General features: G+C 46.0%; 2 protein-coding genes across 4 annotated transcripts in view; one reads left to right on the plus strand and one right to left on the minus strand.

Annotated features, from left to right (window-relative positions):
- The window catches only part of CDK15 (cyclin dependent kinase 15), a 33,025-nt gene extending 26,533 nt beyond the window's left edge, over nucleotides 1–6,492 (minus strand). Inside the window, exons 1-6 of the mRNA XM_072341743.1 lie at nucleotides 6,382–6,492; nucleotides 4,917–5,066; nucleotides 4,677–4,774; nucleotides 4,023–4,102; nucleotides 844–938; nucleotides 4–66 (exon numbers count right to left, since the gene is read on the minus strand). Of these exons, the coding sequence (XP_072197844.1) occupies nucleotides 4–66; nucleotides 844–938; nucleotides 4,023–4,102; nucleotides 4,677–4,774; nucleotides 4,917–5,066; nucleotides 6,382–6,492 (597 nt within the window). The remainder of the gene's footprint in view (nucleotides 1–3; nucleotides 67–843; nucleotides 939–4,022; nucleotides 4,103–4,676; nucleotides 4,775–4,916; nucleotides 5,067–6,381) is intronic.
- Nucleotides 1–14,434, plus strand: part of ALS2 (alsin Rho guanine nucleotide exchange factor ALS2) — a 78,692-nt gene that overhangs the window by 32,248 nt on the left and 32,010 nt on the right. Inside the window, exon 1 of one of the 3 annotated variants that reach the window (XM_072341740.1) lies at nucleotides 7,233–7,349. The exons of 1 other annotated variant lie outside the window; for it this stretch is intronic. The gene's annotated coding sequence lies outside the window, so the exon portion shown is untranslated. One more of the 3 variants, XM_072341742.1, reaches the window with a different exon arrangement.

Genomic DNA, 14,434 nt, shown 5'->3' on the forward strand with positions numbered 1-14,434 from the left:
CACCATAACATTGCAAGGATGAAGTCCTCCTGGATGCTGGGCCATGTACTGTGCCAGATCTGTGTGCTAAATAACAGCAGATAACTTGAGGCAAATCTATGAGAGTAAAGTGCTTTTAGCAACTGTGTCTTTTATGTACATAGAAAAAAGCGTACAACCATTATGAAGATATCACTTTGACCTTGGAGAACATCTCATTTGTTGCAGCACATAAGGATACGCTAAGTGCTTGGTCACATCAGGGGGGCTGGCTGACCTGTTATCTCCCCAAGCAGTTTATGGCCTGAAGATGATAGTTAACAGAATTCATACTTGTGCCAGAATTAATCATAAAACTGGAGGAAAAAATAAAACATTCTCATGACTGTGTTGATAGCTGTTAGCAAAAGCAACAGAAGTAGTAAAGCTCAAGCAGAGATCTCATTTATTGGCATCCTGCCCTACCCATGATAGTAACATGCAGCTTGGTCTTGGTGAGCCACATGAGGTCATGGCCAAATTTAATACCAGGATGTGAGCTGGCATCATTACTCCCTGTCCTTGCTGTGGCTCAAGAACAGTACTGTTATTATGTTGTCAAGGCAGAAATGGACATAAATAGTTTCTGCCACTCTCGTGAAGATGAGATATGGAATCACTTTTGCATACAGCTGCTGCATACACTGAAAGAAAAAAGGAAAATTGCATGTGGTAAGCAGGAGATCAAGAAGGGAAATCAGTCATTGCAGTAAAGGATTGTAATTTGTTTCTTTGCTGATGTCTTAAAATGCAGCAAATTCATTATGCAGCCACTGGTCTTCCCAGTGCTAGCTTTACAGGAAGCCAGAAAAAAGAATAACTCACCATGTACTCAAGGACAAATGTTAGGGTCTCCTTGGTCTGGATAATGTCATGGAGCAGCACAATGTTGGCATGTTTCAAATGCTTGAGAAGAGAAGCTGGAGAAACATAAAAGTAAGATCAACTTCACTACTGCTTCAGCAGGTTCCAGGAGACCCAACATTCAACAGAAAATAAAACGTGGGGGGAACTATTCCAATCTCAGCATTTCTGTACAGCAGCATATATTGAATGCAGAAGATGATAGAACAGCTCCTTACAGAAGCAGGAATTAGGGCTCCTGCCTAGCCCAGAGCACATCTTCTCTGAGATACCTTGCAGTCCTCAGCTGTCAGCTTCTCAGCCAACAAGAAATCATTTCTTCCAGGACAATGCTGAGAGAAGAAGTGGCTGGGAGCTCCCAGTGCCAGAGGGTGGCAGAGCTGGGTCACCACTGAGCTTCACATTCCTTCTGCCACCCACCTCCCAGCACATGCTTTCAGAAAGACCCATAGTAGACTTCTGGGGAAACAGAGGTTTCCATAAGCTTCTGTTTTTTGGCGCAAAAGCTTCCATAAGAAATCAGTCTACACTAAGCTGAATTTAGCTAGGTGCTTTTACTATATTGGTAACTTTTTCCAGCTTTAAACTCAAAGAACAGAGATGAAATCACTGAGTGCACAGTGATTTATACAGTTCTGGCACATTCTGTCTATTGACCTGACTATCAGCATAGCCTCAGAGCTGCTCCAGCAGTTTGCTTCAAACAATGCTAACAAACAACATTTGAAGGATTTTAGACTAGCAATACAAACTCTGAATGTTTCGACCTAACAGTTTAGATTCATTCTAGAAGCCTTATAGCTAGGTGTGGCCTGAACATATGACAATAGTGTTGCTGCTGAGCATTAAGGGCATATGGTGACAATAAAGTAAAGATGACAGTAAATACCCAAAAGGTTATTTACAGGAAAAACTCACCCATATGGAAGCCTTCAGCCTGCTAGGAAATGCTGAGACTATCTCCACCAAGAAACAATCACCAAGAGATGCTGCCTTAGTGTTGGTCAGCCCTTAAATGAGGTCTAGAGGAGGTAGAATCAAGCTCCACTCCTTCTGGGAGCACAGTTAAAATACTCTCACCTGCGCTCCCACAGCTGGCCTGACACTTGCCTCAGCTGATTAATCAGAGGTTCAGGCTGTCATTACCAATTTCCCATACAAAGAGATACTTGGTAAATGCTGGAAGCAACACAATGTCAGTTTGCTCTTGCACGGAGCTTAGTGCTGCTGGAGCTGAACTCCTACTGGTACTGCACCATGGTATGAACCTTAAATATGCTTCACACTGTACCTAATTGCCTGTGAACCTAATAATTAAACTCTATCTGTACCCCAGCCAGACCCTATCTGCTATCACAAGGGACCGCTAACCTGGCTGTGTGATACCTTGAAAATCCCACATGGCCAGACTGACCTGTTGCTCCAGAGGAGCAGTATAGAGGGTCCACAGTGAAATTAAGAATTCAGCCCCTGTGCCTGAATCAGACCCCTGGGAACTGCTCCTCACTTGGTTGCTTCTCCAGCCTCCTGCTGCAATGTCAGTTGCTACAGCTGGAAATGGGCTTAAAATGCATTTTAGCTCTGTGGGGCTTCCTGGGGTGATATGGTTCTTTGTCAGTGGTGTGCCCCAGGGTAGCTGAGATTGCACCACATGAATAAATCTGGTGCTTTGTTTGCACTACTGACTTACAATGTAAATTTGAGGTGTCAGATGCTGCAAAGCTGAGCAGTACACAAAAGATCCATTTAAAATGGACCCTTCGTGAGATCACCCTGGTTTTCTCCCATGCTGAATGAAGACTCTTAGCCTGTCCTACAGTAGAGCATGCTAGAGGGGTGCTGATCTTTAGAACATTGTTAGTTCTACATAGATAGAGCTTCTAAGGCTTATGTCACTGGTGGACTAGAAATGGAAACACAGCAAAAACACCACAGCAAATGAGAGTATGCAAACTGTATAGCACAAACTGTTCTGTAAAGAGCTATATTTTGGTATCTCTCTGCTTTCACTCAGAAAGCAGCTAAGGAGTTTAACTTTCTTATCTTAATTATACTGGTATGAGCCTGGAGCAAGTCCACTGACATCTCTGTTTCTTCTGAGTTTCAAATAGAGTTGTCTGATGTGAGAGTCCCTCTGTGCTTGGGCTGCTCTGAATGCTGACACATCTGGCCTCTGACACTCCATCTCAGCAGCAACAAAGTCTAACCTAGTTTTGAACTGCAGTAAGAAGTAGAAAACAAAATACGTGTGGCCTCTTACATGCATAGCTCTCACTGACACAAGACAGCAGACTGGTGCAAAGGTTACATACTTCTGCAAAAGGAAGAAACTGGATTATGGTCCTCTTGGGATAGTTGCACAGATGAAAATAGAAGCTTAATCAAGCAGACAGTTTGTGAACTTGTGTCTGTAGGGACATATAAATGCATTCAACCAAAATCAAGCACTTAAAAGCATTTCTTTCTCAAAGAACTTGAGAAAGCAGAAGATATTTGCTCTTTCTCAGTGCCTCAGCTGCAAAGGAAGTGGCGATAATCTCATTGAGAAGAGCAACCTTGTGTCCCTAATCATTTTGCAACAAGAACAACAGTTCATCACAGAGCATACTCATCAAGCTGTACACATTAGGCAGAAGACTTGTTTACTCTTCTTCTGTCACTTCTCCCCTAGCTTTACAATGTGTATCCGATACATCTTTACAGGCAACCTGTCTCACATCCAGTAGCCCCACTTGGAAGATGCGGGTCAGTCTGATCTGCCACTGCCAGAGGGGTTTAGAAATAGCAGTGAGAAAGCAGCCTGGATTGCAGGCAGGAGGTGTGAGTGGGTCCTATACTGCTGCAAAAGACAAGCTGTGGCTGCAGCCAGTCCTTATCATAGGCTTGGCTCTATCTGTCACATGAGGGAATACACCCACCAACAGATTCCCCCTTCTTCTATCACATGCTTACCTCCTACAACACAAAGATCTCCTTCATGAGGGGATAAGGACACAGATTTGTGAGAAGCATACATTCAGCCAGCAAGAAAGGAGTTAGGAAGCTGTCACATGGAGTTTTATTCAGAATAAAACAAGTACTCTTCAAGAAAGATATCCTTCACTCTACACCAGTGCTTGAAAAGGCTTTTCATTTCTTACCTTCCCGAATGGCTGTAAAGGGCAATCCCTCCTCTGTCTCCAGGCTGATAACTTTCAGTGCCACCAACTGACCATTGATCCTGTCAGGCCAGAGCAGAAAGTCACACAGCGCACCTCAGTGCCTGGCGTGATGACAACATACCAGGCTTCTGAGGTGCTTCATGCTCACCCAAGCAAAAGCATTTAGGGTTCACTCTCCCTCCCAGGCCAGACTTACAAATGAGTTGCAAATCTCTTGTCTTCTTGAGCAGCAGAACAGAACCAGCCCACCCAGACAGAGCAGGTATTGCTAGAGTGTGGTTTAGTGCTCCCACTCTTGCCTCTCATAGCTTTCCTGCCCCCATGTGAAAGCAGTGTGCCCTCAGCCACCATTTTGCTGTCATTCAGGAATTCCTCACTCCAAGGAAAACCCTTGCTTCATCTCTGGCCTCCCTGACATGCTACCATGCAGCAAAATGCGCTGGCAGAGACTCCATTGCTGAAAAGGAAGAGGGACTTTGTAAATATCCCACTTAAAAGCAAAGCTAGACAACTTATTAGTCTTTACCTTCCTGCAAGTACTCAAAATTGCCCAGCTTCAAGCTTATTCTTCTGACTTCTGTTACTGATAGTCACTGGGAAATGCATTTAACAGCGCAGTGAGTCCAGGCTCACCTGCTGATCCCCTTGTAAACTGTTGCTGAGGACCCTTCACACAGCTTCTCCAGATGTACATAGGATGTGGTAGCTCCAAATGGGATGCCTTGCCTCTGCTTCATGAAGAAAAGAGGTATATATGTTAGGTTGCCATGAAGAACTAGAAGCTACCAGCATGTCATTCAGAAATTAAATACAGATTCATAGTTGGAATAATCATAGGATGAAAATCTGTCTTTGTGGATACTGCACACTCACCCATTTAAAAGTCTCCACAACATCCTGCCCTTGGAAAGGATTGGTGTAAGTCCAAGGCCTCCACAGCCTGCACCTTTGACTTTGGAGTGCATGGAAATGCTGTGACTGCTGTGAAGGCACAGGAAGGGCTGCTCTGGTTACTTCCCTCAGCTGGCACAAGAACAGAAGACAAACCATATCAGCAGCCAACAAGCATTCAAGTGGGGTAGTTCTTGCTTTTCTCTTTGACTCCACTGGCTTTAAGCACTTCATTTTTGATTTCCTCCCCACCATTCATGTTTTACAGTGATGATTTCTGAGGCATCCAGAAAAGAAACTGTCTGTATATTTCTGTCTTGGTATAAGTCAGCGCTCACTCTGAGAACACACAGAGATGAAGCTGCTGCAACTACTGAAGGAACTTCAACCCATATCATTCTAAATACAAGATATTTTATCTTACCCTTGATTAATTCCTTCCCAGACAGTAATCTGTTGGGGTAGGAAATAAAAAACAAATGCAGGAGTAAAATTTGAAAAGGTCTAAGTGTATGCATCTTCTTCTTCTCCCCCATGCTACATTAAGCCTTTCTCACCACTGTATGCTTTAGAAAGCCCAGTAATTGGGCCCATTATAAAACCATAAGGTTGGAAAGGACCAACAAGATCATCTAGTCCAACCATCTTCTCATTAGTATTGCTACAACAAGCAACTAAACCATATCTTGGAGCTCCTCATCCAGACATCCATATTGCATAACAATGCCATAAACCACTTGTACAGCAACAATAACGTAAAGACAGTAGTAAACAGCCAAAAGGTTACTTACAAGGAAAACTCACCCATGTAGAAGACTACAGTCTGCTGAGAAACACAGAGGCAATCTCCATCAGGAAGCAATCTCCAAGAAATGCTGCCTTAGTGGTGGTCAGCCCTTAAATGAGGTCTAGAGGAGGTGGAGTCAAGCTCCACCCCTTCCAGGAGCACAGCTGGATTACTCTCACCTGTGCTCCCACAACTGACCTGACACTTGCCTCAGCTGAGTAATTAGAGGTTCATGCTGTGATTACCAATATTCTATATGCCATAAAACCAGTAGTAACAAATAGCAGGCAGCCTGCAGGCTCCTCATGAGCAGCTGCATGGGATGGATGCCTGCATTATCGTTGGTTTCAAACACAACAGGACTTGTAATCCAAGGTATGATGCCTCCTCCAGAACAGTAGATCATTGGCTACATTTTATACTCTCTCAGTGTCACAGAGCTTACAGAAGCGCAACCTGTTCCCAGATCATCACATCAAGGGAACTTACTTGCAATGTAAGGCATGAAGAGCTCCCTCAGTGGTTTCACAAGCCTGAAGCTACAAAGTTTGACGCTGCGTAGTTAGAAGCTAATGTGAACATCTGTACTTCCACAACAAGAGGAGGAGCCCAGGCACAATCTCACACAGTGCAGAATTATTGTATGGCAATATTAAATACCTCTTCTGTAGATGCCACTTCTACGTGCTGAAGGCCTCGGCTGTGCTGGGAGCCCCTTCCCTCAGAGCAGCAACGGCAGCACTGTGCCCTGATGGCACTCACACACAGCATGTCTGCCTTGTTGTCCTGAGTCCTGCTAGCACTCCCTGTTTTCCCATTTGCTCCCTCCTCTAGCTGGTCCTATGACTTGCATGAGACCTCTGCCTCAAGCACTCTTATGATTTCTGCATTTTTTCTTTTGAAGTGGGATACATGGCGATCCAAACTCATGCCTGCAGTAGCTCCGTTGGCTTAAGCTCATTGGGTACATCCTCTAAAAACATCCAACATATTTTCATTTAAAAAAGGTAGAAGAATAGACAATCCAAACCTGCTTGTACAAAACTCTTTTACTTAAGTAGCTGTCAGCGTGATCGATCAGGTAATTAACAGATGAGGTAATTGATGTGTTTCACACAGGGACAGACTGTGACTTTCCTCGTGTCCGTAGTGACTACAGTTCTGTATGCCCTTAGGTTTATGCTGAGCTACCCGAGCGGCGTTGGTGAGCAGCGCACAGACAGCTGTGCAAGAGTTGGCTGCGTGCCGCTGCAAGACTTCCCATGCAGGAAGGCATTTCTGAGCGTTGCGATCACGCTGGTGCAGACGAGCTTTGAAAATATATTTAAGCACAACCAACCGGAGCGGTTTTGCAGCGGCGTGAGCCGCCAGACTCGCGCTAACAGCGCAGCCCGACGCGCGCATCGCGCACGGCGCCGAGGGCGGCACGGCAGCGCAGAACGTCCAAAACGCGCACGGCGGCGTTTGTCCCTGCTAAGGACCCGTCGGCGCGGCCGCCTGAGCCCGCCCCCGGCTGCGGCTCGTCCGCCCCGCCCGCTGCGCGGCACAGGCCCCGCCCCGCGGCCCCCAGCTGATCTGCGCCCCGGCGGCGTGGGCGGGCGGTCGTTGCGAGCGTGCGGTGCGATCAGGTGCGAGACGGAGCGCGGGTCGGGGCGCGCGGCTGTTGCTTGCTCGCGGTCTTCCCGCCAACAGTCTCGCGGCTGCGGTTGAGCCTGTGAGGGCTGAGGGGACGCGGCCCTCCGGCAGCCGCTGTGGTGGCGAGAGGGTAACAGGTGCGGGAAGTTCGGGGAGGTGCGGGGAGAAGCGGCCGGCCGCTGTCGGAGAGGGGCTGGAGCGCGGCGCTGGTCGGAACCGCGCTGCTGAGGTGCCCTGCTCGAGCTCCGTGCGTCTCCCGGGCCGTAGAGCGGGAGGCAGTGAGGGGCTGCGCTGCGCAGGTGAGCCCGGAGCAGGCCTCCGCCGGGCCGCGCTGAGGGGGATGGCGGCTCGTGGGGCTCTGCGGCGGGTTGCGCTCCTGCGGGTTCCTAAAAGCCTTTTCCTTTCGATACGAGGAGGTCACCTGAAGTTACCTCGTTATCTGTTTTCACTTTCGCTTCGCATGACTCGGTTTCTTAGGGCTGAGTACATTTTCACCCTTCAGAGTCCCTTAGTGGCAGTCCAGCCTGGCCGTGCTGGCCGTTACAGGTGGCGAAACACAACTGGAGTAGTTGTAGAGGGACCGGTCCTCTCTGAAGTGAAGGCCTTGCTGCCAGTGCCGCACTACGCTGGCTTAATGAAAATAACGGTGGTTACCAGCTGTCTGGTTCAGGAGGAAAGGCATCTGTAGGTGTGCTGAGTGAAGAAGGTGCGGTTTCGGAAGAGAGGGCTGAAGGATGCTTATGAGTCTTGGAGCCCCAGTAGATTCAGTAGATCTTAAATTATTGATTAACTGGTACAGCAGGTGATTTTCATCCTAGTTCTTTTGGCTAATGCTCAGTGTGCCTAAATGTAGGCAGTACTGGTGTTGACAGCTCCAAGCTTTGAATTAGGGAGCTTGGAGGTAGCCTTTTTCAGCAGCTGTGCAGATAACGTTGTGCAAGAAACTTGCAGGAGTCTTAGTTACGTGCTTACCAGCTCTACAGCTCTGTAGCTGTAAGACAGCCTATGGGGAAGTTAGAGACCTATTTGTTGTTAACTGTAGCAGGTGAATAAATCACCAGGTGGCTATACATTTTTGAGGCTGAGGGGAGTTGCCTTATTTTTGCAAGTCAGAGGTGTACGGGTTGCTTGTGTTTAGCCTTTAGAGTATGGGATTATTTTTATGTCTGTGGTACTGAGTACTCAATGTCCAGTGAGGGCTGTAGTCCTGTAGTAATCAGATGAATGTTTACACCAGGTCATTCCTTGCAGTAGCAGTTGTTACAGCATGGCAGTGTTTGATTTCTGCAGAACTGGAATTAGCAGCCTGCTCCGCTAGTGGAAGCGGTGACATCAGTGTCTCAGTAGTGACCATCTGTTTGTAACAACAATCCATTTCATAACTTGGCTCTGTTTGGCAGTGTTTGCAGTTTTTCTCTTGCAGTGTTGAAGTGAAAATGTACAAAGTAAGCACGCGGGCAGAGCGGTGCAGGTGCTGATAACTTAGCAGTCTTTCGTACCATGGGAATGATATGTGGTATCTGGTTTTTTCCCCACTTCTGTGAATATTAAACTTTGCTACTTGTAACAGTTCAGGTGAAATAATGCATTTGTGAAGCTGCATCATTTATATGTAAATGAAAGTAGGTGATAGGCTCAATAGAAAATAGCATATTCTGATCATGAGAAAACAACTTTCAACTTATAATCAGAACTTGTTACTAGAAGTAATGTAGTAAATATTTGTACAGTTGAACCTCGTGAGAAAGACACATCTTTGAGCCATTAAAAATAAATTCCTCAGTGACAGAAGCCAAGCATAATAAGGTTTAACTTCTTTGATCTTAAATATTTATGATGTAAGTGATACAACTGTTGATACTCTATCAAAGCTTCATAGAATCCATTAGGAAGTTGTATGTTTAGCCAGCCCTTTGCAGAGAAGTGCCAGCATCTTCAATAGAAGAAATTCTAAGAACTGTATCTAAATTGACTTATTCCAAGCAAGAACACACCACAAAAGCAGAAGTTCTGGGAATGATTCCATTTCTTCTGATGTTTCATCAACAGCTGCATTACTGATGGTTTCTTTATCTTTGTGAGGCTTGTTCTGTTAATGTATACATTGACAGTCGTGGGTGTCATAGGTTACCCTAAAATCTACCGGCACCAATGACAGGGGTATAGACGGCCTGCAGGGCCGCTATCCCAAAAGGAAAAGAAAACAGAGAAAGAGAAAATAAATACAGCGGCAACGATCTAAGGAGGCACACTATTTTACTAAATACTATATCGGAATACAGAATAACACAATATAATGCAATATAATTGGAATTAAGGCTGACGAATCAAGTAAAATAAGAGAGAGAGTGAGTCCCAAAACCGAGAGGCCTACTGTAACTCTAGGCGAAACGGCTGGAACGCTCCCACACGGCTCTCCCCCTGGCTGGCAGGATCCAAGAGAGCGAGTCCAGCACTGAAGTGAGATTATATAGAGTCCTGGTCATATCACTGACCGTGGTGCTCCCTGGGACATTCAGTCTTCTTTTGTGAGCAGCAGATTCGTCAAAATTATCCATGCTTAACATGATGTTATGATGTGGAATACTGATAGCAAAATTACAACATTGCAAAACCACGACATTCCACCCCTTATTTTACATCATTACATTATGCTTATTACACACACACACATATATATAGTTGTGAGCAATCAGCAACCTTATTTTCTTAACAATTTATATCTATTTCATGCAAATCCCTAAGCTGAAAATAAAACTCTGTAACTTAACACACTATTATTTACTAACTCGAGAAAATGGCAAAACTGCCAGAAAGAGGAACATGATAACGGTGGAGGGAAAAAAAGGGGAAAGGCAGCACTAGTGGGGCCTCCCCCACATCAAGGTGCACTCATCCTTTCCCTAAGCTACAGGGCTGCTGCACGGAGGACTTCTCGGGACTGTCCTCCTCTGTCTCCATCAATCTGGATGTCAGGCAGGAGCCCAGAGCATAAGCAGAGGGGAGAAGCAGACCAGCATCACTGCTGGTGGTATGGCCATCCTCCAAGTCATCTGTTCCCTTCAGTGAAACAGAAGCATCAAGGAGAGGCTCATCAAGAAACTCCCCAGCAGGTGATCACAGTATCACAGTATCATGCGAGTTGGAAGGGACCTTAGAGATCATTGAGTCCAACTCCCGGGATTTGAGCCCTCTGTGTAGCAGAGCGGCACTTCTACCACTTGCGCCACAGAGGGGATTCGAACCCGGGCCTCCGGTGTTGCAAGTGGCACTTCTACCACCGCACCACCGGGGCACACGATTGTGCCAGCAGCTTCACATCCTGGCCTGGAGAGTTCAGCTCCAAACCCTCGTAGGGGAACAGCGAACTCAGGCCTCGTGGCTGCAGGATGACCCCCCTCACTGCGGGGTGGCTCACTTGGCACATCCACACCATCCTCACCATGGGCTTCTGCTTCATGCCCAGGTGACAGGGATAGGAGTGGAACTGCTGGGGCAGTGTCAGGAGTACCATGCCTCCATAGAACTTGCTTCTCCAGCCCTAATATGGGCGATAGCATGGGGTACTGCGTATGTTTCAAGCCACCCAGTGGTTGCCTCCACCATGGTGAGCACATAACGCTTACCATTGCGAGATCATGGCAAGGTGATATAATCAACCTACCATGCCTCCCCATATTTATATTTTTGCTGTCACCCTTCCCCCCAAAAAGGTTTCCTCCTCTTGGCTTGTTTAATTATGGCGCATATTTCACAGTCATGAATGACCTGAACAATAGCATGCATAATTAAGTCCACCCCTCGGTCTCTGGCCCACTTCTATGTTGCATCTCTTGCTTGATGGCCTGAGGTCTCATGGGCCCACCGAGCTAGGAATAATTCAGTCTTGTTCTGCCAGTCCAAGTCTATTTGAGCCACCTCAATTTTGGCAGCTCGATCGACCTGATGGTTATTTTGATGTTCTTCAGTAGCCTTACTCTTAGGCACGTGAGCATCTACATGGCGCACCTTTACAACAATGTTTCTTATTTGGGCAGCAAAACACAGTTCAGCAGCCCAAATAGGTTTACCTCTTCGTCGTTGCCAGTTGTTTTGTTCCCACTGCTGCAACCACCCCCATAAGGCATTTTCCACCATCCATGAGTCAGTATAAAGATAAAGCATTGGCCACCTCTCCCGTTCAGCCACATCTAAGGCCACCCCTCATGCTGGATGGCCGGGCCTCCAGCGGGCTGGACCAGGGGCAGCGCGGCCTCCTGCTCCGTGGCCATAGCAGCAGGCGCCTGCTCAGCCCGGAAGCGCACCAACCCCTTCCAGATACGGAACAGACCCACCAGGGGAGCCGAGACCGATGTCGTCTGCTTGGGGTTGCGCTGCTCCGCTACAGTATGCCTCGCCTGGGCTCGGGAAGGAGCCTTGCTCTGACCGGAGGTTGTTACACTCGGACTGGAGGGCGTCGTGCTCAGACTGGAGGGCACTGCACTCGGACTGGAGAGTGTTGCACTTGGACTGGAGAGTGTCGTGTCCAGACTGGAGAGTGTCACACTCGGACTGGAGAGTGTCACGCTTGGACCAGAGGGCATCTCGTTCAGACCAAAAGGCGTCTCGCTCAGACTGGGGTGCATCTTGCCTGGACCAGAAAGCATCAAGTTCGGACCGGAGGGTGTCACGCTGATATAGGAGGTCATTTCTCTCAGCTCTGAGACTCTCCATCTCAGCTCTGAGACTCTCTCTCTCAGCTTCAAAATTGAATAAGGCCCAATAAGCATTAGCCAGGTCCCAAATCATTTGTGCCTCCTGAGATCTGCCTGTGCCGCAACATTCCTGCCTCAAATATGCAATCAAACTCTCGGGATTCTTCAAGTGTTCAGGAGTAAAGCTCCATGACACTGAAGATGTCTGTCTTTTTAAAGTCTCCTCAAAGCCTCTCCACACTCCCTGCCACTCAGTATTCTCTGGTTCTGGGGAAGACTTCCTCAGAATGTTATAAATCCAGATACTGAGTGAGATGAATAAAATAACCAACAGTATGTTCAGGGAAATTAACAGTGTGGTCAAATGGGCGTTCAAAAACTGCAAAATGGATTCAGGGAAGGGACGAGGAGCATGCAGTCCCCTGAAAAGCAGTTTTACAAGCAGTTTTAACAGAGCACACAATTTTTTCTCTCTCTTCAATAACGAGATAGCAGAGCTAAAAGTTTACAAAATATTCTGGGGTATTGGCCGTCTGCCTGGACTTTCAAGGTCAAGCTCCCAGGTGCAGAAACGTAAACTTTAGATAACTCCTTAACAAAAAAAAACTCGTAGCTCTGTAAAAGCTAAAAGAACAGCAGGAAAAACAGCAGCTTTTGCAGTTTTTGCCTACTTTTGCCCAAATTATGCCCACTTTTGCTGGCAATCTGCCCGCATTCTCCACCAATAATGTCACAGGTTACCCTAAAATCTACCGGCACCAATGACAGGGGTATAGACGGCCTGCAGGGCCACTATCCCAAAAGGAAAAGAAAACAGAGAAAGAGAAAATAAATACAGCGGCAACGATCTAAGGAGGCACACTATTTTACTAAATGCTATATCGGAATACAGAATAACACAATATAATGCATTATAATTGGAATTAAGGCTAACGAATCAAATAAAATAAGAGAGAGTGAGTCCCGAAACCAAGAGGCCTACTGTAACTCTAGGCGAAACGGCTGGAACGCTCCCACACGGCTCTCCCCCTGGCTGGCAGGATCCAAGAGAGCGAGTCCAGCACTGAAGTGAGATTATATAGTCCTGGTCATATGACTGACCGTGGTGCTCCCTGGGACATTCAGTCTTCTTTTGTGAGCAGCAGATTCGTCAAAATTATCCATGCTTAACATGATGTTATGATGTGGAATACTGATAGCAAAATTACAACATTGCAAAACCATGACAGTGGGTTTGGTTGGTTGTTCTTGTTGTTGAGGAAGAAATGCCTTGAAAGCAGTATTTTTCTGATGATAAATGCAACTCTTTCTGTTCCTAGAAAGTCTGGTCTGAAATAGTGGTTTGTTTGTTTTTTTTAAGAGCAAAGTACACGTGGCTCACTGCAGTGCTATTTTGTCATATTGATTTGTTTATTTATTTATTTTAGTTTTGTATTTTGTTGTATATTTTTGTGACTCTTGTCTGCTCTTTGCCAATTCAGAAGCCCAAATCACTATTTTGGTGTCCTGTATCTGGTGTAACAAAACCATTTGCTTGGTGGTCTGTCTTTGAAGGTCTGCCTGGTACCTCATTATTCAGAGCAGCCTATTGCTGGGAAGTGCTGGAATTTGGAGGAGTTATTTCACTTATTTGTCACCACGATGAGCATTTTTTTCTGACTGTGAATTGAAACTTTTCTATGAGTAGTTTACAGCTTTGTGTATGTTATCTCTTGTGATCAAGACTGGACATACTTTGTCTGTCTTCTCTATATAAAGGGTTAAATGTTCTAGATTAGTTTTTTCTTTGGAGATGAGCTGTACTAAAAGGCCGTTACATTAAAATATTGTCCTGTTTTTGTTACAGCAGATCTCAGACAGCAGCTGTACTGAGATGAGACAAAATGGCTGTAAAAGTTTGTCTGAAACTTCTTTCAGTAAATGTGGTCACATGTGTTCCTTAATGGAATTAACATTTTGAGGTCTGCATTTAGTCAGGCAGTGCACTGAGGGAGAGATACAGTTCTCTCTCTACCCAACAGATTATAAGAAACAAATGTTCTCTGTGATGTTCCCTCTCTTACAAGACAAGTAATGCAAAGGCATCTTTGGGAAGGTGGAAAGGTGTGAGCGTAAACTTCCAAAGTTCAAAATGGAAAAGGATAAAAGCATTAAATAGAGCAACTGCTTTTTCCTCATTGGCTTCTGTGGTCTCATCATATAGCTAGTCTGCTACCAGGCTCTGTGAGGAAATGTTTTGAATTCTTCCATTGGTTTTCTGCATTCCTGTGTAGGCTTTAATAGAATTGTGCTCTGTTACATATGATAATGTGCTTGATTCAGGATTAAGAATTGAATTCCTGTTATCTGTTCATATAAATATATTTCCCTTGCACGTTTTGTTT

The sequence above is a fragment of the Excalfactoria chinensis genome, chromosome 7 (genome assembly GCF_039878825.1).
Source record: "Excalfactoria chinensis isolate bCotChi1 chromosome 7, bCotChi1.hap2, whole genome shotgun sequence".
In the NCBI taxonomy this organism is placed as follows: Eukaryota; Metazoa; Chordata; class Aves; order Galliformes; family Phasianidae; genus Excalfactoria; species Excalfactoria chinensis.